At 34.7% G+C, this 21,374-nt stretch overlaps 1 protein-coding gene across 2 annotated transcripts in view; it reads right to left on the reverse strand.

Moving 5' to 3' along the window:
* Nucleotides 1-1,096: 1,096 nt before the first annotated feature.
* The window catches only part of LOC115217200 (cyclin-dependent kinase 10), a 40,787-nt gene continuing 20,509 nt past the window's right edge, over nucleotides 1,097-21,374 (reverse strand). The window contains exons 10-17 of one of the 2 annotated variants that reach the window (XM_029786839.2): nucleotides 18,191-18,250; nucleotides 17,509-17,632; nucleotides 16,093-16,142; nucleotides 10,305-10,394; nucleotides 9,154-9,206; nucleotides 6,362-6,440; nucleotides 5,066-5,120; nucleotides 1,097-1,689 (exon numbers count right to left, since the gene is read on the reverse strand). In XM_029786839.2, coding sequence (XP_029642699.1) covers nucleotides 1,669-1,689; nucleotides 5,066-5,120; nucleotides 6,362-6,440; nucleotides 9,154-9,206; nucleotides 10,305-10,394; nucleotides 16,093-16,142; nucleotides 17,509-17,632; nucleotides 18,191-18,250 — 532 coding nt within the window. In that variant the 3' untranslated portion in view covers nucleotides 1,097-1,668. Of the gene's footprint in view, nucleotides 1,690-5,065; nucleotides 5,121-6,361; nucleotides 6,441-8,437; nucleotides 8,583-9,153; nucleotides 9,207-10,304; nucleotides 10,395-16,092; nucleotides 16,143-17,508; nucleotides 17,633-18,190; nucleotides 18,251-21,374 lie in introns of those variants that run through there. The other variant, XR_003882160.2, reaches the window with a different exon arrangement.

Consider the following 21,374-nt stretch of genomic DNA (forward strand, 5'->3'; position numbering starts at 1 on the left):
CTCCATTCATTTCAAAAGCACTCTCTTAATGATATTCTCAGCATAGATTTTTCCATGGCCCTTTGTATCATAGCCAATCAATGTTCCATCCTCTTCATAGTCAAATAACTTAGTAGTGGGTTTTACAAATAAACACATAGAAAAAATATTTACATATATATAATCTAAAACAAATCTCCCAAAAATACAAATTCAACAGGTTTTTTTTTTTAATCACAACAAAATTGATATTCCATTGTATATATAAAAAGTTTCATTAACATATTTTCATTTTGTAGTTTTTAAATTAATTGCCAATCAATGTTCCATCCTCTTCATAGTCAAATAACTTAGTAGTGGGTTTTACAAATAAACACATAGAAAAAATATTTTACATATATATAATCTAAAACAAATTCCAAAATACAATAATTCAACAGTGTTTTTTTTTTAATCACAACAAAATTGATATTCTCATTGTTATATATAAAAAGTTTATTAACATATTTTCATTTTGTAGTTTTTAAATTAATTGCCAAATTCAACCATTATAACAGGTAGAATTTCATACATATTTGTAATCTTTTCAATTGTATATGTTTTTGTAGTAGAAGTTCCTTCTTAACAAACAAAATTAATGTTTGGAAGAAAGATAGTGTTGGTGAAGACAAAATAAAACATAGATTAGTGCTGATATCTTTCAAAGTTGAACCACACTGAGAAAGTTGATAAAAGTGTTTGCTTCTCAGCTGAAAAATCACAACATCATGTCCTGTCACTGATATTAGCCTGGGTAAGATGATATAACCTCACTCACTCACTCTCTCTCTCTCTCTCTCTCTCTCTCTCTCTCTCTTTCTTACTTAACAGCAGAAAGTACATTTAAGTGGTGTAGCACTGAAATCCCAGGAAAATATAGAATGATTTCATAATCCATAATGATGAGATCAAATATTCTCAGCAAATATTCTCAGCAAATGGAAAGTTCTAATCACTGGCATGGCATTTGTAACTTGAGAAAGATATTAAAAAAAATAATTTAATCCTGTTCTCCACATAGCTGGAAGCTGAGCAGGTAAGAAAAGAACTGGAGTAATGAATTAACTGAAGACTGGTAAATAGTGAGTGAATGTTTCCACATGAAAATATCTCAATATTTATTTCTTTATTGCCCACAGGGGGCTAAACATAGAGGGGACAAACAATGACTGACAAAGGTATTAATTCGATTACATTGACTCCAGTATGTAACTGGTACTTATTTAATCGACCTCGAAAGGATGAAAGGCAAAGTCGACCTCAGAACATAACGGCAGACGAAATACTACTAAGCATTTCGCCTGGCGTGCTAACGTTTCTGCTAGCTCGCTGCCTTGAAAATAACTCAATATTACAAACTTTCAATTTACAATTACACTGTGGGGAAAAAAATCAATTTAACCATTTAAGAATATACAAAAACTGTTATAGTTTTGTTCTTAAATGGCTAATATGTCTATTCCACGAAGTAATTGTTTTAGTTTCTACTCAGCTCCAGTTCTTTGACAAACAAAATGAGCACTAAATTCAGACATCAGATCTGGTATGGTAGCAATAAATATTTCCCATGTCTTCTTTGAAGAAAACATTATTTAGTTTTGACATAAAGATTGGTACTACATGAAATGTATTGCATTTAGTGTTGGGTTCCTACTGTTTGCGTTTTTTGTTCTGTAAGAGAAAAAGAATATTTATGTACAAATCAAATTATAAAAAATTTTGAATGTCAATACAATAAAGAAAAAAAGTAGAAAACAAAAATTTAAGTTTCAAATTCACGACCATCAACTCTAACATCAATATGTTGTTATACATACTGTCATGTCATTCACCATGTCTCAAGCAAATATTCTATTTCCCAGTGATGTCTTTTTTATCTGAAGTTAGACACTGAGGGGTGACTGATTTAAAAAAAATTTATTTTACTTTTGTGTTGTGATATGTAGAAGACATTGCAAGTGAGAAGTGTCACTTTCTTAACCAAACAATATTTGTATAACATATAAGCTTATATTTATGAATGCAAACAGCTATGTGTATGCTAAAAGAAAAAGAAAATTAAAATAAAAACCTAAAGCATAATAATATGTTTTGTTTAAAATCATAAGCAAGATGTCAGTCACTTTGAAACACCGAATGACCAAATTGAGTATGCTACTGCCGTATGCACATAACTTTGGAATTGTTAAAGTAATATAAGTTAAGGCATCAGTACCCCCAGCTCCCATTTCTTTTATGTGATGTTGTCAGTAAAACTAATATACCATTGAGAAATATTTTGAATAATCTATAAGAAAAAATTAAATGAAAAAAGGGAACAGAAAAAATTAAGCACAAAATTCAGACATTTTATATTTGTCTCTACTTAATTCATTTGTGTGAAATGAATAAATTTACTGAATATAGTAGAGCCTCTGTTAGTCAATGTTGGTCATACATCTATACATGTATGTGTTGTAGACTTAGACAATAGTTTTTGAAGAAGACCAGCTGTAAGTCTTCTCTCTCCATGTCACTGATTTTTATTTACCCAAGGGAAAGGCTACCAACTTGGGACCAATACAGTTTGGTATCAGTGATCAGTGCATTACAGGTATGACTGACCCTTTAACAGCTCCACCAGTTTACTGTCCTGGATTGAGACATGTTATCAATGCTAAAATGATGTAAAGCAAAGTTGACCATGGCAGGACTTGAACTCAGAACATCAAGTCCAAACAAATACTGCGAGGCATTCAAACCAAGTCTCTGCCATTATGCCATTTAGGCAACAGAAATCACCAATCCTATAAAATCAATAAGAGAATCATCATTGAATGAAGCTGGTTTTTTAAAAAATTTTTACACCTACCTTTTGAAATGCAAACATTCCAAGAGCAAAACATGCAATATTAGTTCCATGAAAGACAAGCCTATATGCTTTATTCTAGAGATTTTAGAGCTGAGAGTCAAAAGATTGTACTTGCTAGCTTCTTTGTTACAGGAGGAGAGTGTTTTAACCCTTTCATTACTGTATTTATTTTGAGATGTTCTGTGTTCCTTTCAATTACTTTAAATTGCCAGTGGCACGTAAAAGCACCCACTACACTCTTGGAGTGGTTGGCGTTAGGAAGGGCATCCAGCTGTAGAAACTCTGCCAGATCAGATTGGAGTCTGATGAAGCCATCTGGTTCGCCAGACCTCAGCCAAATCGTCCAGCCCATGCTAGCATGGAAAGCGGATGTTAAACGATGATAATGATGATGATGATGATGATGATGATAACAAAGAATTTAGTAAAGTAACCTAGTTATCATTAAGCTAGTGTTAGAAACATAAATTGTGACTAAGGTGTGGTGGAAGATTTTAATTCAAAACTTATGAAAACAAGACATTTGTACTACAGAGCCAGAGCCGATTTCAGCCAGGTTGGTAATGAAAGGGTTAAACATATAGGTTAATATTTATTCACTGAGCCTGTCCTTGAATTGGTTTGATGGCTTTGACTGACAATCTCCTTCTGTAACTAATTCCAGTTTGTTGTGGTTATTTCTGAGAAGGTTTACAACCTTATTAACTACTGTTGTGCCTTTTTAAATAATTACATGAATGAACTCATTTATGACAGGCAGTAATACAAAATATTGTTGTTTTATGGTTCAGTTTATATATATTATATCTCCCCTCTTTTATCAGTGGAATATCAAAGGGTTAATCAAATACCTTGAGCCTAGTCTCATATAGCAGGCCTGTTAAAGTTGGACATTGTTTGCAAGAATATTTTCTTCATGACATTTGATCTCATATTAATATTATAATTAAATTACAGTCCCAATATAATCTTGAGTATTAAAAGTGTCTTGCTGTTGGTTATCATAAAATCTACTTTTATTGTTCCATAATAGTTATTTTTATAGTACATTTTGTGTAACTGAAGGTCACAGCAACATTTTAATTTGACATATCACGACCAGAGCTATTCTTATATGCAAGATAAGTACAATTACCAACATCTAAAGCTCGAAGACAAGTTGGAAATTAAAAATAGTTATAATATACAATATATAAATTTTATGACTCAAAAATTTTGTAATGTTGGATTCTGAATAAGAAACAGAAAGTACTTGTTGATTAGCTTTTTTTTTTAATAATATATATTGTGTGTGAGCTAAAATTTCAAAAGCTGAAAGGTTTAATAAAGTTAGCTAACTGCATATCATATTTCTACACGCATAACCGTTGTTAGTTATAATTGACATCTCTCACTCGCTACTTTTTCTCCATATTCTATTCTGGAATTCTGATAAAATGAAATAATAAATAAAATTCTCCTGCATTATTATCAAGAGGTTTTTGTATAAAGCGTTCTGGTTTTGGTTGAAAGGATATAACAGAATCTATTAGTGTTTTACAATAAAAAGCAGTTTAACAACCAAACTAAGAAAATTACATGATACAAGAATTCTTTTCACTGTTTTCCATTAATTTTTATTCACTCACATAGATAGGAAAGTTTGATTATTTATATAGTGGTGCACTAATGGTTTAAATAGCTGGATGTTCTTATCATTAAGAACCCAGAACTGAACTTGTTTGCTGGTCAACAAACCTGAGAAAAATTGACATGTGAACTTTGCCCAGGAACTGAATATAATAGTTGTAATATAAGCACTTTTGTTTACTGATCAAAGTAAGTCTGAGACTATACTATACTAATGAGATCTAATAAAACTGAAACACACCAATAGTTGTCACCCAACTGACATTCAAAGAACATATTTTTTTTACTAAAAATGAAAATTCAATTTTGCAGGGGAAACTGATTCATTATTTTCTCGAAATTATCTCCACTTCTCTTTCAGATGTGCTAGTAATTACCACTAGGTTTTTGTTTTCTTTCTTCAACTAAAAAGTAAATTTTAATTTGTTAAGAATTTTTTTTGCATACGTCATTCAAGTACATCACTGCCTAGCTAAATATGAACTCATGACTATGCGATCAGTACTCTAGCACCCCTCACTCCACAGTCACAGTCCATACTTTATATAGTTTTAAAAATGTACTTACAATAATTTTTGAACTAGATACTTTAAAATCTGAAAAAGAAGATTCCGCTTTCCTCCTAAAATGTAAAAAACAAAAACAATATATATATATATATATATATGGACTGCATCCATACAGGGGCATTCCCAGTATGGATGCAGTCCATTGATTGAAACAGGTAAAAGATAAAAGAAAATGATAAATGGAAACTGTATGAAAGTTTGCTGTGTGCGTGTGTGCGTGAGAGAGAGAGAGAGACTTCACACCAGCACCATTTTATGACTTTGTTTATGTCTCCCACGAACAAAATGCCTGGTGGTACTTCAGTGAACTTGAAAAACTGTTAAAACTGTTAAAAGTTGATGCCAAGAAGAGCATCTGGCTATAGAATACTGTCTTAAGACCTTTTGTTCAACCTATCCAAAAGGAAAAAGATGTATGTACCATATTTTCTCACATGCAAGTCAAATTTTTTAGATCAAAATTTACAGCAAAGAAATACAGGTTGACTTAGACCCCAAGATGACTTTGGGGGAACCAAAAATTCCGTGTGAAATGAAGTAGAATTTGGAAAGATAGTGATGATGTTTGAATGTTTACATTACATATGACATCAACTTGTAAGCAAGAAAACGCAGTAAAAAGAAAACATTACAAATTTTATAATTACCCTGTTTTAATAATTTTTAAAAAATACATGTGCAGGAATGGCTGTGTGGTTAAGAAGCTTACTTTGCAGCCATTTGGTTTTGGGTTCAGTCCCTTTGTATGACACCTTGGGCAAGTGTTTTTTATTGCACCCTAAATTTTTCCCCAAGGCAAACCACAGTAGATATGGCTTTTGTATTGGTTGGATATGTCCCAAATATATTTGAAATGATTAAAAAATTTGTTTATTTCACAACAGTGCTTTGCATGCCAACCATGTATTTTGTCATGGCCTAGCAGCCACAGCACACAATTTGAAGATGATTTATACTGATTTCTTAGAAGGAAGCAAAAGTTCCAGTCATTTCAGAGTTGTCCCTCTTGGTATCAAACACTGACGAGAGCATAAAGAGATCAAAATGTGTATGCTACTTCATAGGAAGCTCTCTAAAATAACTTTAGTGCTTTACATTTATTTGTCTAAAGTAAGAACTTTTCTCCAAACTTTTCTCCAAACTGGCTGTTTTACAAGTCAAAAATGTCTCAAACATATTTGAACTGCCTGAAAAATGTGTTTATTTAAAAATTACTTTTATTTTAATCTACTGAATATTAGAGACAGAAATATAACCAGCAAAAAAAATTCTATAAAAGTTGTCGATATCTTACTTCTCTTCAATTTTTCTAGGTGCAGCTCTTCTCTTCAGACGGTGCTGTGGAAATGATGGCATCATGCCTGGATCACACGCTGGAAGTATAATATTATGGAACAGTGCTTAATGATTTAAAAGAATATAAAAAATAGCAGAATATAGTTTAAAATTTAATAATGATAATAATAATAATAATGATGGGCTCAATACCACAGATTTGCTTGTCAGTTGTTTGACCTTAATCAGTTGAGCATGTCCCTTAGTGGCTGACGATATGTGCATCTCTGATCACAAGCAGAAGTAGTGGGGGAGCATCATAGCCATGTGTTGAGAGGGATTCTTTGGGGTTTGAATAATTCACCTCTGGAAACATGGGTGTTTCATTCAACATCCTTAAACAACTCTTATTCAGGGACCTTTTGAGTGAGATGGGTTACTCGACCAGAAGAAAATTCTAACTGGGTCCGACCTACAAGATCATGCACTGTTTATCTTGATATGAGATCACAATGTCGTGCACATATAGTTGTGATGCATGTGCCTGGTGTACCCTTATCAGATGGGTAGTCATGATGGGTATATTGGGCTTCGTATATTTTACCCCAGAGTCACTTTGATGGCATGCACTGCTCTCTCACTCAATAATAATATTCATCATCGTCGTTTTTAAGGTTTACTTTTCCCACCATAATCAATCAACCATAATACTATTTTAGATATTTGCAGCCCTTAGTCAAAGATGACTGTGAGTAATGTAGGGAAGCAGACATCCAGAAGATCTGGCTATATGGAAACTGAACTGGAGGAGGTCACTGGGAGGGATTGAAACTGAAGGTTATAAAGAAGGCATTCATTTATGTCAGCCTACATTATATATGAGATATTAGAAGTGAAGATAGTAAGTTGGTAGCTAGCAGAGTCAGAAAGATTATATTTTGCAAGAGTATGAGATACATTGATTTAAATAGGATAGGTGAGTTATTAATTATTAATACACGATTTGTGGAGACAAAACTGTAATACTTTCAATACTCAACACTAAACAAACAGCAATCACATAATACTTTTAGTACAAAATGAATGATAATTTATTTATTTATTTATTTATTTGGGCTTTGACTACAGAGAACATGTGACAGCTTTTAAGAAATGAACATAGCATGCTTTGCTAGACGGTTAATGTCAGTGTGCATGTATGACAAACTGTAAATGATTTAAAAGAAAAATTGGGTATAACAGGCAACAGATGTAGTGTGCAAGAGAGAAAATTGTGCTGGTTTGATCATGTGAGGCATATGGATGAGTACAGCCACATAAAGAAGTACCAAGCCCTAATTATGGGGGAACCAGTGGAAGACCTAGGAAGATGTGAGACAAAGTGGTGAGAAAGGGTCTTCAGATGTTGAGCCTCCCTGAGGAGATGGCAAGGGACCAAGACTTCTGGCAAATTGTTGTGCTTGAGAAAACATGTCGAGCTAAGTAAAATCATGTCCATCTATAAAGACAGGCATGTTCTTTACAGTTATGTCTCCCACTCTCTCTCTCTGCCAAGAAGTCCTGGTCTTGCGTGCTTGTGGGTGCTGGTGCCACATAGAAAACACCTGTTTCAGTGCCATGTAAAAAGCACTCATACCAGTGTCACATAAAAAATACCCGTGCTGGTTCCACATAAAAATCACCCATGCTGGTGCCATGTAGAAAACACCCATGCCAGTGCCACATATAAAGTACCTGTACCGGTGCTACATGGAAAACACCTGTGCTAGTGCCACATAATAGCACTGGTGCTTGTGCTACATAAAAAGCACCCAGTACATTCTGTAAAATGGTTGGCATTGGGAAGGGCATCCAGCTAGAGAAACTATGCCAAAACAGACAATTAGGGCCTGGTGCAGCTCTCTGGCGGGCCAGCTCCTGTCAAACTATCCAATCCATGCCGGCATGGAAAACAAACATTAAATGATGATGATGGTATCATTAATGTCAAGTTTTTGTTTCTGAACTTCAGTCAGTTGTAGTCTTTTATAATTATTGGATGAGATAATGTAGCACTAGTAAAGCAAAAGTTGCTTTACTATAATTATTTCAGTACCTCAATGTCTGGGTTTCATATCTTACAAAGATTTACTGTTTTTCATTTCCCCTGAAATGTTGTACAGGTACTGAACCTCTTATCTGGCAACCTTGGGTCCAGAGGTGGTCCGGATTCCTGGATTTTCCAGATTTCTGGACAAAGGCTAAATATATAATAAATATAAAATAAACAACGAAAAGTAAAGAACAAAATTGTATAACATATACAAATTAATACATTTCTAAAGCAGGGTCTGCTTGACCTTTATTAAGCCACTTAAAATTCTTAAAACCAAATCAAAGCAGTCATGCAGTGAACTGCTACAGCCTGTAAAATTCAAAGCTAGCCAGTTTCAAAAATAGCCAGATTTCTGGTAATACCGGATTTCTGGATTCTGGATAAGAGGTTTGGTACCTGTAACATAATTGCCGATAATATACAAGAAAAATAATCAAATTTTCTAAACTATTTCCTTTTTTTTGTGTATTTAAAGAAATCAATTATGAATCTATTGAATTAATTCAAAGTACATAGTAATGTTATGTGAAATTAATAATCTCAGTTCAGTTTTTACCAAACCCCAAATGATCAGGAATGGTGTGCACTCTCCAAGATATTGTAGAACAGAAAAAGAAAAATTCTACAAGCACTTTATCAGAGTTTTTACACTGATCCCCGCCCAAAATGGAATTTATTACTGAATATTAATTGACATATTTTAGTAATATACATACGGTATGGCTGTTCTTTGAAGTAAGAACTTTCAAGGCAATCTTCAGCAGTGGCCCTAGAAATAAAAATTTTGCCAAGAGATAGAAATTTGAAATTGATATTAATAATGATTATCATTCAATTGAAGATAGTTTACTCTTATACTCTTTACTCTTTTACTTGTTTCAGTCATTTGACTGTGACCATGCTGGAGCACCACCTTTAGTCAAGCAAATCGACCCCAGGACTTATTCTTTGTAAGCCTAGTACTTATTCTATCGGTCTCTTTTGCCGAACCGCTAAGTAACAGGGACGTAAACACACCAGCATCAGTTGTCAAGCGATGTTGGGGCGACAAACACAGACACACAAATACACACACACACACACACACAGATATACATATATACAACGGGCTTCTTTCAGTTTCCATCTACCAAATCCACTCACAAGGCTTTGGTCAGCCCGAGGCTATAGTAGAAGACCACTTGCCCAAGGTGCCACACAGTGAGACTGAACCTGGAACCATGTGGTTGGTAAGCGAGCTACTTACCACACAGCCACTCCTACGCTGTGAATAATTTTTATATATACACCTTATAAGATTACACACACACACAGATGTATGTTATAATGATCATACAAAGTAGATTACATATTGATACATAACTTAAAGTTTCACTCAATTAGAATGGCCTTTACAACCTTACAAAAAATTTTGATTATTATATATTCTTCTATCAAAGCCCTATGCTGACCAATGTCTTTAAAGTAGAATTTGGTAGACAAAAACTGAGTAGAAACCTGTCATATGAATAGATTTGTTAATCATTGTTTCTCTACATCAGCAGAGGCCAAATTTGTCTTAGCATGCAGTTGATAGTGAATACTCGTAACTGATGATACACAAAGACGCAGAAATCTAGACTTAGTACTTTAACTGCTGCTGCTGGATGATTTTCATCTGCTACTGATCCCATATAGATTAATAGTGTTAAAAAGCACTATTCATCTATATGGGATATTTTCTTGAGATGAATACCACAGTTTTAAGGCTTTCTACAGGATATCAGTGTTAAGTAAGGTATACAGATTGCTATTCTGAACAAATACTGCTTCCATCACTAATAACAAATAAAATAAATATGAAAGAATAAGTTTTGTAACTTCTTACCTCTTATTTGGGTCATACATGAACAAGAAATTCAAAAGACGTATACCTGCTTCAGAGAGCCATGGATAAGTATGACGCAAATTGTTGTAACTTTAAGAAGAAAAAAAAAAGGAAACAAACTGAAGCAATTAAAATCTTTTTAAAAACAAAGAAAATTTCTATAAATAATTCAACATTATTTGTAAATATGCCAGATTATATGTCAGTCTTACTTGATATATAGGAACTTGTGTATACAAAGAATGTGTATTCAAAAGGTGTAGTGAGATTTGTGGCTGACTGACAGAGAACTAAGATTTCACATGTAAAAGATAAACAAGGAATTCATGGTAGATGACTTTTGAAAATATGTCCAAGAGTTGTTCAGGTGGTTTTTGATAATTTCAATAAAACAACTAGACATTCTTGGAATTAATAATTAGCTGCTGGAAACAGGTAGCCAACCATTATTTCATAACTGAATAATTTCAGTCTAATGATAAAAAAGAGAAGAAGAAAAAAAGTCATAAAAGTGCCTTTGCAAGTACCTGGAATTCTCTGCAGGGTATCTAACTGAAAATTCCACCACCATCATCATCATCATCATCATCATTTAATGTCCGTTGTCTATGCTGGCATGGGTTGGATGGTTTGACCAGAGCTGGCAAGCTGGGAAGCTGCACCAGACTCCAGTCTGACTTGGCATGGTTTCTACGGCTGGATACCCTTCCTAAAGCCAACTATTTTATAGAGTGTGTTGGGTGCATTTATGTGACATCACTTGGGTGCTCTTACATGTTGCCACATGGGTACTTTTACGTGACACTGCACAGGCACTTTTTTTTTGTGGCACCATATGGACACTTTTATGTGACGCAGCACAGGTGCTTTTACATGACACCACCACAAGTGCTTTACACCACCAGCAGAATCAGTCTTAAGACTTATACTGCGGGGTACAAGTTTTCTTGAGTACAACCAGGTACCAGGTATTTCAGTCCTTTGTCATATTGCCTGAAGGGTTCAGCTTCCTGGGGGTCATTCTTCAGTACCAATTAGAGAAAAATAACAATACTGGCAGAAAGTAATTTTTCAAACTCTACAAACAAAATATCCTCAAATTTTTTTTATAATATCTTTTTTCTTTTTAGTTTGGCTGATTCAAATTTTTCTTTCTTCCAAGATAACTATTTAATTTTATATTATAACTATTAAATTTTTGTTTGTTTCACCATTAAAAATGTTATTAATAACATTCTTTTATGGGAATAAAAGAAATAAAAACATTGAAAGTATAAGTATTTCAGAAGGTCAAATGAAACATTTGGGCAAGGTTGTCTACAACCAGCAAAAAAGATTTACAAGTGATGGAATATGGCAATCTATCATCAGTTGAAGAGTTGGATCACTTGTTCTTTACATAGAAGTATCAGTGTATGATATTTTAAGGAAAAAGCTTCAAGAAGTATATCTCCTTTCTTTTAATATGACAGCTCCCTTAACCCATACAGGCAGCCTGCCAACATATCAGCATATAATGGACATATAATGGATCATTCTGTCAAATTATTCTATTCATTTCTTAAAATGTTATGAATTTTTTGGCCAAGAGAGCCTACAGATTTGAACCCAATTAAAAAGTTACAAAATTGCTTAAAAACAAGAGATTTTTATATGTGGCAGTTCAGGCAGAATGGTCTAATTTAGAACAACATTACCAACAAAATTCACTCACAATTATAACTGAAAGGTTCAAGGCAATGAGCTGGCAGAATCATTAATGAGTTAAACAAAATATTTAACAGTATTTCTTACATTTCTTAATGTTCTAAGTTCAAATTCTGCCGAGAATCACTTTACCTTTCATCCTTTTAAGATCAATGAAATACCAGTCAAGTACCAGGGTTGATACAATTGACTACCCCCTCCCCCAAATTTTAGACCTTGTGCCTATATTAGATATAAAAATTATCACTGAGTACAAAATATTATTTCAGGAACTTTACGTATTGTATTTGAGGTATGAATAAATATGAAATCTGTAATTTGTTTTCAATTTGAATAAAATAATTGAGTGACTTTTACAAAAAATGAATATTTAAAAAGAAAAACAATTTAGCACACATTCCATTTTTAAACTGGGTCACAAACACTCATCAACTCATTCACTGAATTGCAGAGTTCTCTGCTGGTGTTTAGCATAAAATATTGCATGAAGAGATTCAATTACTAACAGTGCTGCCAATTATAGGATCTCTTGTAAAGAATACTTTGAAGTTGTTGGTAAAGCATTCTATGCTCAACAGAAGATTGAAAATGCAGTTGTGGCACAATTGTAGAAGAGACTGACCTAGTATAAATTAGGTTAATTAACATAAGTAACTGAGGTACTACTATAACAAATGATGCAGTTGAACACACCTATGTTCCTAGATCTTCCATTTACGACCATCCTATCATTTTGTATAGCCATAGCTACTTTGTTTAATATGACAATAATAAATGAGTTGTATGGGTTATTTTATTTATTAATACAGTAATGGCAATTATATAACACATACATACAACTGCTTACAATAATAGAGATTACTGTATCGATCAATGGAAATTGCAGCTGAGTTACCAGTGCCGGTGGCACATAAGAGAACCATCCGTTCGTGACCGTTGCCAGCGCCGCCCCGATTGGCCTCGTGCCGGTGGCATGTAAAAAGCACCATCCGTTCGTGTCCGTTGCTAGCCTCGCCTGGCCCCCGTGCCGGTGGCACGTAAAAGCACCATCCGCTCGTGTCCTTTGCCAGCCTCGCCTGGCCCCCGTGCCGGTGGCATGTAAAAGCACCATCCGTTCGTGGCCGTTTGCCAGCTCCGTCTGGCACCTGTGCGGGTGGCACGTAAAAAGCACCCACTACACTCACGGAGTGGTTGGCGTTAGGAAGGGCATCCAGCCGTAGAAACACTGCCAGATCAGACTGGGCCGGATGCAGCCTTCTGGCTTCACACACCCCAGTTGAACCGTCCAACCCATGCTAGCATGGAAAGCGGATGCTAAATGGTGATGATGATGATGATGTATAATTTATTCTATGTTCATAATTTTTGGTTTACAATATTGAAAAAATATGCTGCCAAAGAAGAGATGTAACCTCTCTAGAAACTGGTATAACTGGTATGCGAGGAACGAAGACAGTGTCACCTTTACCACAACCGGTGAGAATATTTGCTTCAATGCAGTTCCTCGAAGGTTTGTGCACAATTAGTGTTGTAGCATTACAACATTTTTGTTGAGACAAATTAGGCAATAGTATAAGAGATATAGAGCTTCCCTTGAACTATTTACTTTTATTTTGGTGGATAAACAAACGAAGAAACACAGAAACAGAGAGAATCTCTCTTATATATATATATATATATATATATATATATATATGAAAGATATAAGATAAGTTAAGGAAAAGCATAATAATTTTCCTAAATAACAAGAAAAAGCATAATAGTTTCCCTTGAACCATTTACTTTCATTTTGGAGGTCAAACAAACGAACAAACACACTAACGGACAGAATCTTTCTTTTATATATATAGATAAGTTAAGATAAGAATAAAAACCATAAAAGTTTCCCGTGTACCATTTACTTTCATTATGGAGGACAAACAAATGAACAAACACACAAATGGACAGTCTCTCTTTTATATATATATATAAATAAGATAAGACAAAGGAGGATAAATGATACGCATATCACTTAGCAAGTTATTTCTTTTGTTTCTTCTACTTGTTTCATTCATTTGACTGTGGCCATGCTGGAGCACTACCTTAAAGGTTTTTAGTCGAAGAATTCAACCCCAGAACTTATTCTCTGTAAGCGTAGTACTTATTCTATTGGTCACTTTTGTCAAACTCCTAAGTCACGGGGACATAAATACAATAGCATCAGTTGTCAAGCAATGGCTGTGGGGACAAACACAGACACAAATATATATATATACATACATATATATATAAATATATATTATATATATATACATACACATATATATATATATATATATATATATATATATATAAACATCATCATCATCATCATCATCGTTTAGCGTCCGTTTTCTATGCTAGCATGGGTTGGACAACGTATATATATATATATATATATATATATACATACACACACACACACACATATATATATATATATATATATATATATATGTATTTACATACACACACACACACACACACACACACACACACAGGGTGCGGTGAATAAACTGTTGTCTAAATTAATGCAAAAATGAAAATGACAATGACATCTTATTTTAACAGATATATTTACTAAAATTACATAAAAAATATCTTGAAATACTAAAGAGTAAATTTATTCAATAAAATCGCCATTGGCTTCAAACACAGCCTCCAGAATCTCCTGCAACTCTCCTGGATGGTCCCCTTGTTTATGTTGGTGAATACTGCCATAATCCTTGCCTTCAGTTCATCTTTGGTGTTACAAGGAGTTTTGTTGGTCTCTCACTTAACTGTGCCCCATGCATAATAATCAAGGGGATTGCAGTCTGGGAAGTTAGGTGGCCAGATGTTAGGGGGTGATGTGGTCACAGAAATTGTCTGACAGTCATGACTAGGTCATCCTGCTTGCCTAGCATGGTGCAGAGTCCTGTTGCCAGACATAAAGTCGTCCAGTAGCTACTCTCTTGATCCAGGGCAGTACTACCTCCTCCAGGCACTTGATGTAGGCCTCTGTGTTGAGTGTGAGGCCATGTGGGAAGATGAATGGAGGCATAATGTCACCATCACTAGTGATCACTCTAAACACCATAAACGTTGATTGGATGTTTGATTTTATCCCTCTCAGAATGCACTGTATCAGATTGACACACAAACACTCTGAAATGTTTGTATTGGAGCTTCTGGCATGAATACCAAGCAATACAGCATGTTGTTTCCAAATTTCTGGTGAAGTGAATTGCATCATAGTGCTGTTTTTCTCACATATGGTGCCCAACTGACCCTACTATACTGTGTAATTGACAAAATCAAAAACAAAGAATGCACATGCATGAAATTAAAATTATGAAATGGTGTCAATTTACCTATCACACCCTGTATGTGTATATATATATATATGATGAGCTTCTTTCAAACAAATCTACTCACAAGGCTTAGGTTGACCTGAGGCTATAGTAGAAGACACTTGGCCAAGGTGCCATGCAGTGGGACTGAACCTGGAACCATATGGTTGAGGAGCAAACTTCTTACCACACAGCCACACCTGCTCCTAAAAATATTTAAAATCTTTCAAATATATTTTCTATCTGTTTCTCAATAACCAAATGAAAGAATGACAACTGGACATTGATGATTTGGAATGGCTCACTAAACATTCAACTTATTTTGGCACTGGAGGTATGCACATGCATGCAGGAATATACACATACAGATAGGGAGATGAGAGAGGGCAGGTTTATAATTTATTAATTGAATACAATTGACATAAACACACATACACATGAAAAGGAATATGCTCACAGATATAAAGGGAGAGAGAGAGTGTTGGGAGTGGAGAGAGAATGAAAGAAACATTGAAATAATGTTTGTCAAATCCACCAGTGTTGAATCAGTGATGCCAAAACAGTTGTGCCAAGACAGCTCATCCCCAACTAAATCATGCTGTCCAGCAGGCCATGGTCTGATAAATTGTTGTCTGGTACCTATCTGAGATTTATTAAGCCACAGTCTGTCTTGTTCCTATATGTTCAGGTTCTTACTAAATGCATAATAAAATTTACAAAATTGAACTCACGGTTGATTTTTTAAAGTAAAATGTTCAAGAGCTGGCAATTTGGACATTCCCTGGTAAAAAGATAAACATATATATATAAGAAATGTTAAATTATAATATTTAAATATGCAAGTAGAGAAAAGAAAAAGAAAAAGATATAATGTTAGAGGAGTTGTGGTGGAGTTTGTGAATCAAATTGATTTCTTTATCAAAAACAAAATAAAATTTATCAGTCATCTTTTTTTTTTTTGCAATTTAAAATTAGTATTTACTCAGTCTCTTAGTTTTGTTTTGAATTCACTTTTGACCTATTTCATCCAAGTTTCTATGCTAGCTTAGAGTCCAAGAATCACGAGAAACTGAATGTTTTAGTCTTTTTATTTGCATATAAATAAAAGGATTAAGCATTTTATAAATGTATACCTTTCCAAAAGATAATCAACTGAAAGAGGCAGAAGAAATGTTTATCTTGAAATTTATGCAAATAGTATCATAAAAATGAAAGAAAAATTAGGAAAAGAATATGAGTATTATATAGAGAGAAAATATATGCTCTGTTACTCTCATTTTTGGTTTCAGTCACTAGACTGTGGAAATGTTGGGGCATCATCTTGAAAGGTTTTGTTGATGAAATTGACCCCAGTAATTACTCTACAGGTCCCCATTTTGTTGGACTGCTAAATTATAGGGATGTAGACAAACCAAACCAGTTGTCAACTGGTGTTGGGGGAGACAAAGAGAAACACAAAGGCCACACACATACATATATATGATAGATCCATTCCGTGAGCAGAGGAACTGTAGCATAGAAATTTATGACTATCATATAATACACACACATACATACATATACATATATATATATATATATATATATATATATATATATAACATAACAGGAAGTTGGAAATTTTTTTGGTATTATTTTTACACCATTATACATGTTTCACTTACTGATAGGAATTACAAACTTTTACATGTTAGATAAACAAGTAAGAAATTTCCTACCCTAATTACATCATATTATATATGCATACATATACACACACACACACATATATATATATATATATATATATATACAGGGTTCAGTACAGTTTCTAGATATCAGATTCACTCATAAAGGCATTGGTTGGCCTGTGAGTGTAGTATGAAACATTTGACCAGGTACACACAGTACAACTGACCCTGAAAGCACCTGCATGAACTTCTGAATAAAAATTACCTGGCTCTAGATGGGTATTCTAAATTTTCTTTTTATAGGAAGTGTTTCCTATAGCATTGATGATGATGCTTTTAAGACAAGTTAAAAACAGTGTAGTTTTTAATTTGCAATGAGAAAAGATCATTATAAAGACTTTTATTGTTAGCTAAAATGAACTCTAGTCTCACTTGAATATCAAAAAACAAAAGAGAAGTGAATTACACATGACTTACTGGCCAGATGGCATCATTTGGTGTTCCAAACATCTCAATGATAAGTTCTATTTGATGAATTTCTCCTCTTCCAGGCAATAGAGGTCGGTGTGCAAGCAACTCACCAAAAATACAGCCAACTGACCTGGAAAATAATCAGGAAAGAACTGGTTCAAAGCTCTGGTCTCTAAACACCCTTACAAATATTTAAATATTTCATGCAAATATTTGTATATAGAAATAATACATTTCTAAATTTCTCATAGAGATTTATGCAGTAGCAGCATGATAAAGTGATAGTATGTTGTTAACTTAATGTGACAGTCCCATGAAAGGGAAGAATGCTACTGTTATTTAGCCCTGGGAATATATATATAGGAAATATATGTTTCCAAATGTGGCTAGGCATCGACAGCTAGCAGGCCATGCTACTCCAGACTGATGATGAGCAATGACTCTGAAACTAGTCTCTGAATGCTGGCTTTGCTGGGTGGAGGTGCTTATCTTCACTTTGAAAACATAAGGACACAGGAAATGTGTCAAGTCCAACAGGAAATGATGTTTCCCAGGGCTAAATAACAGTAGCATTCTTCCCTTTCATGGGACTGTCACATTAAGTTGACAACATACTATCACTTTAAATATTTGAATGTTTAGAACAATGCTGGATGGAAATGAAGGCAAAAAAAAAAAAAATCCCTACCACATATCAATGGCTGTTGTTTGAGTTTTTGAGCCAAACAATAATTCTGGGGCACGGTACCTGTTGAAAGAAAGAAAGATGTTTTTATTAAACCTTATAATCATTAAAATTGAGAATTCATCAAAATTTAATTAAACAGTTCCTTTATATCTTTTAACACCTTTATGTTTCATAATTACTAAGATAAAATATCTATTTAAATATATCTAATATACCAAATATACCAAATTTAAAATTTTCACATATTATATTTCAAAATCTGTAGCAGCAACAAAAAAGATCTCTCATTTTATGCTTTTCTCATTCTTTTATTCTTTTACTTGTTTCAGTCATTTGACTGCGGCTATGCTGAAGCACTGCCTTTAGTCGAGCAAATCGACCCCAGGACTTATTCTTTGTAAGCCTAGTACTTATTCTATCTGCTGTAGAGGAAATACATAGTTACCCTGCCAGAGTGAAGAGCAAGGGAAAAGAGAGAGAGTGGAAGACAACAAGAGTGCAAGAGAGAGCAGGAGAAAGATGGCAGTGAGCTACCAGGGTATCTTTGCAAAGAACTGGGGTCAGAGCATAGATGGGATGGTAGAGTAAGGAAGAGAGAGGTAAATGATGACATGTGCTAGGGAATACCCTAAGGTATGGAGGTCAGAATATATGTGGCCAGGTATTGCCAAGAGGCATTAGTAGGGAGTGGGTGTGGGAAGTGCTTTGACTGGTGAGTACCTGAGTATATAAAGGGGAGGGAAAGCAAAGGATACAGTGAGTAGAGTAGTGAGGACAGGATTGGGGAGTGGAAGATAATCATAGTGTATGAAGAGGAAATGAGAGGAAGGGAAGAGACACAGCTTGGGAGATGAAATGTAGGTGTAGGTTGCTTTGGTGCAGTAGGATGTGAGAAAATTTTTATTGTTACTTGTGGGTAGGTATACACACACACACACAATGCCCCCACACATATATATACATACACACTCCCCCCTCATATATATATATATACACACTCCCCCACACATATATATACACACTCCCCCATACCCATACACACACATACATGCAAATTTTAAACTTGAACATGCTTATGTCCACATTTACTAAAGCAAATGTATGTACATATAAATTTATGTGTACATAACCATTTTCATGTAGCTATTGATTTTTAGAACTGACACCCCTTGCCATAAACTTTTAGTTTGTTTGAGGATTGGGCTTAAAAAGAAAGTACTGGGGTCAATTTGTTCGACAAAAATAAACTCTTCAAGACAGTGCTCCAGCATGGCCACAATCTACTGACAGAAAAAAGTAAAAGATAAAAGATGTGTGTATGTGCATGTATATATGTGTGTGTGTATACACACACACGTAAATACATACACACACAAACACATCTTTTATCTTTTACTTGCTTCAGGCATTAAATGCAGTCATACTAGGGAACTCCCTCAAAGAGCTTTTAGTCAAATGATTGACCCCAGTACATATTTTTAAAGCCTGGTACTTATTCTTTCAGCCTTAAAAAAACCACTTTCTCTATCTCTCACTACTTCCAGTCACTTCAGCCATGTAACCACACACATACTTTTCCTAGACTTTATTTCCTTCTTTCCAGGCCTTTCTTCTCTCCTCTTTCTGACAAAGGGTCATGCTTGAAATGTTATACACCCATCTTTCTTCCATCTTATACCAACTAAGACATTTCATCTTATATTAACCTTATACATTTCATCTGTATGTGCTTTCGACTTTTGTTATGTTGTTATTTTTAATTTTCGATTTGTCTACACACACAAACACACACACACACACACACACACACACACATGTAATTATAAGATCGAAGGATCTAAGTGTAGGAAGTTTGTAAGCTTCAAGCAGTCCATGGTAGGTATGAAAAAACTATGTTCAGCAACAATAACAATTTATTGGCAAGGGTTGTAAGCTTTTCCCATATCAAAATGTGGTAAGTTGAAAAGAATTTTTAATAATGTCTTCGGCAAGTTAACTTGGAATTCCTTAACAACAGTGTAGCCTTCATATAATTAAGGTGTCTTTGGCTTGAAGAGTAGCTAGCAGAGTACTCCTCATTGAGTAATTATTACATCAGAAGATCTGCTGACTAAGAAACATATGGAACCTGAATTTTACCTGATCCACTCCCTCAATTTGGATATATATATATATATCATCATCATCATCATCATCGTTTAACATCCGTTTTCCGCGCTAGCACGGGCTGGACGGTTCGACCGGGGTCTGGGAAGCCAGGGGCTGCACCAGGCTCCAGTTTGATCTGGCAGTGTTTCTACAGCTGGATGCCCTTCCTAACGCCAACCACTCCGCGAGTGTAGTGGGTGCTTTTTACGTGCCACCTGCACAGGTGCCAGGGGGGTCTGGCATCGGCCATGATCGGTTGGTGCTTTTAACGTGCCACCGGCACGGAAGCAAGCCAAGGCGGGGCTGGCATCGGCCACATTCGGATGGTGCTTTTTATGTGCCACCGGCACAGAAGCCAGTCAAGGCGGGGCTGGCATCGGCCACGTTCAGATGGTGCTTTTTATGTGCCACATATATATATATTCACACACTCATATATATTTATTTATATATAAACACCGATACAGCTATATGAGAGAGAAAGAGAGAGAGAGAGGGGTGGGTGGTATGCATGTAAAGCGATGTTGTGGAATGAAAAGACTTAAATCTGAATCTATGTACTATTGACCTCTTTCAACTGCTTTTAATTCTTACTGAATGGATTTTATCTTAAAACTGGGTCATTTTTTTGATAATGTTAACTTAGTTGTATTCAGCTATAGTAACACTGTTATATTGCGTAAGCTGCACATACTTGACACATACATACACACATTTATATACATATATATATACACACGCACATATGTATACTCTTTTACTTGTTTCAGACATTTGACTGCGGCCATGATGGAGCACCGCCTTTAGTTCAGCAAATCAAACCAGGACTTATTCTTCGTAAGCCTAGTACTTATTTTATCAGTCTCTTTTTGCTGAACCACTAATTTACTGGGACGTAAATGCACCAGCATCGGTTGTCAAGTGATGCTGGGGAGACAAACACAGACACATAAACATATACACACACACACACATATATATATATATATATATATATATATATATATATATGTGTGTGTGTGTGTGTGTGTATATA

The sequence above is a fragment of the Octopus sinensis genome, linkage group LG1 (genome assembly GCF_006345805.1).
Source record: "Octopus sinensis linkage group LG1, ASM634580v1, whole genome shotgun sequence".
NCBI lineage: Eukaryota > Metazoa > Mollusca > Cephalopoda > Octopoda > Octopodidae > Octopus > Octopus sinensis.